At 42.6% G+C, this 5,174-nt stretch overlaps 1 protein-coding gene across 1 annotated transcript; it reads right to left on the reverse strand.

Annotated features, from left to right (window-relative positions):
* Positions 1-164: 164 nt before the first annotated feature.
* Positions 165-5,170, reverse strand: CSUI_000824 (uncharacterized protein; the record flags this gene model as incomplete). Its single annotated transcript, XM_068061031.1, has 5 exons — positions 5,126-5,170; positions 4,306-4,523; positions 2,327-2,696; positions 1,724-1,961; positions 165-1,096 (listed from the first exon to the last, which is right to left on the reverse strand). Coding segments are annotated over exons 3-5 (1,521 nt in total), but the record flags the coding sequence as incomplete, so codon positions are not given.
* Positions 5,171-5,174: the final 4 nt, after the last annotated feature.

Consider the following 5,174-nt stretch of genomic DNA (forward strand, 5'->3'; position numbering starts at 1 on the left):
ACCCCTCCTCTCTATCGCAAGCAAGAATACTCTTCTTCTTTCTTTCTTTCTGTCCTCTGCATCGTCATCTCATCTTGGTGCTCCTCCTCCTCCTCTTCCCTTCAATCTCCTAATATAAGACGACGTAGAGAGAAAAAGCCCCCTGCATGACTGACTCTCTTTTTCTTTTTCTTCTCACCGCAGAGCATCTGAAAGATAAATGGCTTGTTATCCTTCAAAGCGTCAACTTCTCCCTCACTTCTTCGCCCTTTCTGGGAGCTATCTTTCTTAAGACTCCTCATTCCAGTCGTTTCTCCTTCTCCCTCTTCTTCTTCTTTCTCTTCTCTTTCTCTGTCTTTCTCCTGTTGCAATTTTTCTTGAGAGACTTCATCCTTTCTTTTCCACAGCCAATCGTCGAGATTTCGGATCAACACCTCAGGCTTTGCTGCCCGTGTGTCTCGCCAGCTCTTCACGAGTTTTGTCTTTCCTCTAATGAAAGGCGACCTAGGATAGTCCCATGCCACAGTTGAAGAAGAAGAAGAAGAGGTCTTACTTTGGGTCGTCGTCTTCTTCTTGCTGGTGCTCGTTGTTCTTCTTTTTCCTTCTTCCTTAGGTCTTTCTTCTTTCGCTGTCTTTGTCGATTTTGACTGAGAGATCTCCACCCCCATAGAAGCAGACGATGAAGAGCCGCTAAGATGATAGGATGTCTGTGGATGCCCTATGTCTCTTTCATTGCGAGATGTCTTCTTCTCTGGCTTGAGAACCGCTTTGGTATCTTGCTGATCTTCTTCTTCATCATCATCATGAGGAAGAGCAACATGACCTGCATGCGGCTCTTCTTTCTCTTCTCTCTTGACGGGAAGTTGGTCTGCAGTCTCTGACGAGAGAAAAGTCTTTGCGTCGTTCTTCTCCTTTCGATGGGTGCTCGCCTTCCGATCACTCGACAACCCAGAAGGAAGAAGAGAAGGAAATTTCGGGGGCGAGCATGCGCTTAGCCTTTCCTGAGTGTGGCCCGGGGATGATGTGAGAGTCACAGGTGAAGGTATGGATAATACAGATATTGTTGAAGAAGAAGAAGAGGAAGAGGAAGAGGAGGATGAGAGATCGTGTCGTGTATCTGTATGATAAGAAGAGGGAGAGGAAGAAAACACAGAGGAAGAGTTACAAATTGAAGAGATGAGGAAGAGAAAAAGAAGAAGAAGAAAAGAGAAAGAGATTGACTTCGACAGAACAAGAGCTGAAAGGATGAAAGAGACAGGTATAAAACACGTCTGAAGTGAATGAATGGGGTGGAGATAAGAAGTCATAAGCAGTCATATGGGAGAAGAAAAGAGAAAGAGAGAGAGAAACGAAGAAAAGAGAAAGACTTGTCTCTTCTCAATAAGAGAAAGAAAAACGAGAAGAAGAAGAACATGAAGTGGATCTATGTTAATGAGGAGATGACGAAGAGATGAAAAGGAGAAGACAAGAGAGAAAACAATACGACCACCCGCAATACAAACCATGTCTTCTTACCAACTGTACATACACCTCACGATGTACAGATCTAGATAGATAAGACAGACATCCATCAATATCTCTCTCTATACAGATAGTGAAAAGGATGCCTCTGGAGCCTCTGTATACATCGATATACCTATCTCTATGTATGAAAGGGTTGAACCACTGAATGGACTTTCTTCATCTTTCTTCTTCTATCGTCACTTTCTTCTTCTTCTCCTCCCTGACTTTCTGCAAAACTTACTAAGGGCTGCAGAAGTACAAGATGACGTTCTGATGCGAGTTGAAGCTTGGTCACCTCTTGCATGTCTCCGAGCGTGGCTATCTTTATCACTCTCTTCTCCTTCGACAGGATCTCCAGCAGGAAGAGGCGACGGTGGAGAGAGAAGAGACCGGCCATGATAAGACTGAAGATTCCCGCGTTGTTTCTGTGAGAGATACTCTTCAAACAGATGCCGAGGAGGAGGTTGGGTGGAGAAGAACTAAAGAAAGGAAGAAAGAAGAGAAAAGAAAAAGGAAGAAAGAAAAGAAAAGAAAGAAATGAATAGGAAAGGAAGATCAAGACGAAGAAAAAAGAGAGAAAGCTCGGGCAGATACAGCCTCAGGGATGGTCAAGATACACATGATGACTGAGGTGTACATACACCTGAAGACTCGATCACGTCTCAGTAAACTTATCAGAAAGAGAAGACGCCGTGATGTTCAGAGAAAACAAGAAAAGACAAGAAAGAAAAAGAAAGACAGTGTGAGAGCTCTCCGAATGTATCAACATGCATGTACATATGTATGTTTACGTACGACTATATATATATACGTACATATATATATATATGTATAGGTAACTTACAGGATAAGCTTTCCTGATCCAGAGATCAAGCCGATTCTGTTCGCAAGTGCATGGCAATCCACTGCAATGACTACTGGAAGAAGATTTGATTAACCCTGACTTTGTCTCTTTCTCTTCTTCTCTTCCTTCTTCTTCTTCTTCTCCTTCTTCTTTTCCTCTCATCGTGATAGACGGGGTAATTTTCAGGCGGTTGCTGTCTCTGTCTCTCTCAGAAGATTGCGAAGAAGAAGAAGAGAGAGGGCGGGGAGAGAGAGAAGGACGACGTGAATGCTGGGAGAGATGTTGATAGAGGCGAGAGCATGAGGAGCAATCTTGTGCATCTCGTAGACACCTCTCTTCGTGATCCCACATATAAATCACCCGCTGACCCCTACACATACACATATACATATACATCTATATGGATGATACATATGCACACATCTGTATCCCAAGCAGAAAGAAACGACAGCAGATAGATCATACACAGACCGATGCGGCGATATCTATCTATCTATCTAGCTTCAATAGTATCTATCTTTCTCTATGTCTGCATGTGTATCTATGTATATATGTATGAAATATCTCTATAGAAAAAAGCAAGCGACATGTAGAGCATGTGTGTGTGGAGCAGAGAGAAGAGAGTCCCCTGCGTGTAGGTGCAGTCAGTCATTCATCTATACACACCACGATATACATGTAGACATAAAAGAACATGTATAGATTATGTATGAGGGTTTGAAAGTGTCTACTTCCAAGCACACTAGGGAAAAGACTAGGGAAGACGAGAGAAGACCACAAATCCATCACGCTGACCCATGCCCCTGCTTCTGCTGCTGCTGCTCTTCTTCTTCTCCTTCTTCTTCTCCTTCGTAGCACAGCGATGTACAGAAGAAGAGAAGAAGTAAAAATGTATGTGTAGGTGTGTGCGTATGAAAAGATGCATTCCCTCACTAACTCGTTCAAGCAGTCATTTTCCTACTTTCTCTTTCTCTTTCAACCTCCCTATGACCAACAGATACACAGACTGTTCATCTCATACACATATATGTGCATGCATGCAAACAGAGACATATACAGGCATGTCTAGCTATCTATACATCTGTTCCTAGAGGTGCTATGGTAAGTATGAGACACCGACCGCCCCCGTTGATGGATTGAGTGAGTGAGGAAGAGATAAGGAAGGATCGAGGATGAGGCCCTGCCTAAGCCCTAGCTAGACTCGTGTTGTAGACAAAAACCTACATAGTGAGACTCCTAGAGAAAAAGAAAAAGAAGAAGAAAAGATAGAGGTGGTGTGTGTGAAGACATACAGTAGATGAAGAAGCAAGCCCCTTCTTACAACGCGTCCCCATCTATATTTATGTCGCTCTAATAGACCATCCACCGCCACTACGCATGCACACCTACTAAAAAGTACTCTCATCATAACAGTACCACACACGCCCCACATCTATCTTTAATCTATCTATCTTTGATCTATCTATCCTAACTTAAAATATCTATCTATCTCTCTATCTATCTGTGAGATGTCCTTGTGAAGGGAGAGACGTACAAAGACCACCTGAGCCTGACTGCGAACCTTCTCTCTATGGACTCCCGGGGCAGCTTTATGCACGTACACAGAAAAATGAAAAGAAGACCCACTTGATAGCTAAACATATCTATAGATTAAAGATAGATACATAGATTAAAGATAGATAGATTAAAGATAGAGAGATAGATAGACATGCATCGACCTCCTCCTCCTCCTACACGATCACATGACTTGCGTTGTTTCTTATCTTTGAGTCATCCCCCCCCTCTGTCTAACCATCTAGACAAACCTAGTAGCTAGCCACTGATCCTACGAAGAGTAATCTTAACCATAGCTAGTTCGCTACATAGACATCCTTCTCATTTGTATCGTGGGACGTCTCTCTCTCTCTCCCTCTCTCTTTCCTTTCTTCTTCTTCATTATCTTTCAATTCGACTGTACTTTTTCTTCTCTGTTTTGATACCTTTGCACGAGACCTTGGATGGTCGTGTCCTTCGTTAGAGACGACCCGAGGAAAGGCCCTAGAATTCGTCCTAGATAGAAATCGACTTCTCCTGCATTTAGACTTCTTGTCTCACAGAAGGCTCCTTGACAGACACCATGATCAGCTACAAGACTTAACACGACCACCTCGAAAGGATTTGCTAGCAGAAAATCTCGAACTTGCGATAAAACAGATATCTACAAGACAGAAAGACAGAAAGAAAGAAAGACAGAAAGAAAGAAAGAAATACCATTCATAGAGAGATACATCACACATACAGGAAACATGAGACATATACCACGTATCTATCTATCTATCTCTATACCTATCTATCAACCGACTTCTCCCCAGGACTATCTTTGATCTACTGATCCATCTATCTATCTATGTATATGTATGACAGGACGGGGTGTCCCTTGATGCACGTGAACATGACAGATACACAAAAAGATTTAAAGAGAGAAAGAGAGACAGAATAAACAGCAAGTTGAAGGTAGAAAGACAGAGAAATAGAGAGATCGAAAAGAGATAGATAGAGAGATAGATAAAGACAGGCAGCGTGAAGATCGAGAGATCAACAGATCAAACAAACACATAAAGACAGACATTAACACCTACACACTGCATCCTAAGGAGAGAGGGAGTAGAATTAAGGAGACAGAGATATAAATGCAATGAATGCTACTACTACTACTACTGCCGATGAGAATCTGTATGTATGTATGTAGGCAATTAAGAGTCTAGAGCCGTATAATTCCAAGAATGATAAGAGCTGCGGAGAAGAGCAGGAGCCTCTTACCAGAGGGACTGTACATACACCTCCATGAGCACAGTATGGAACGGCTTTG

The sequence above is a fragment of the Cystoisospora suis genome, assembly GCF_002600585.1.
Source record: "Cystoisospora suis strain Wien I chromosome Unknown contig_311, whole genome shotgun sequence".
NCBI lineage: Eukaryota > Apicomplexa > Conoidasida > Eucoccidiorida > Sarcocystidae > Cystoisospora > Cystoisospora suis.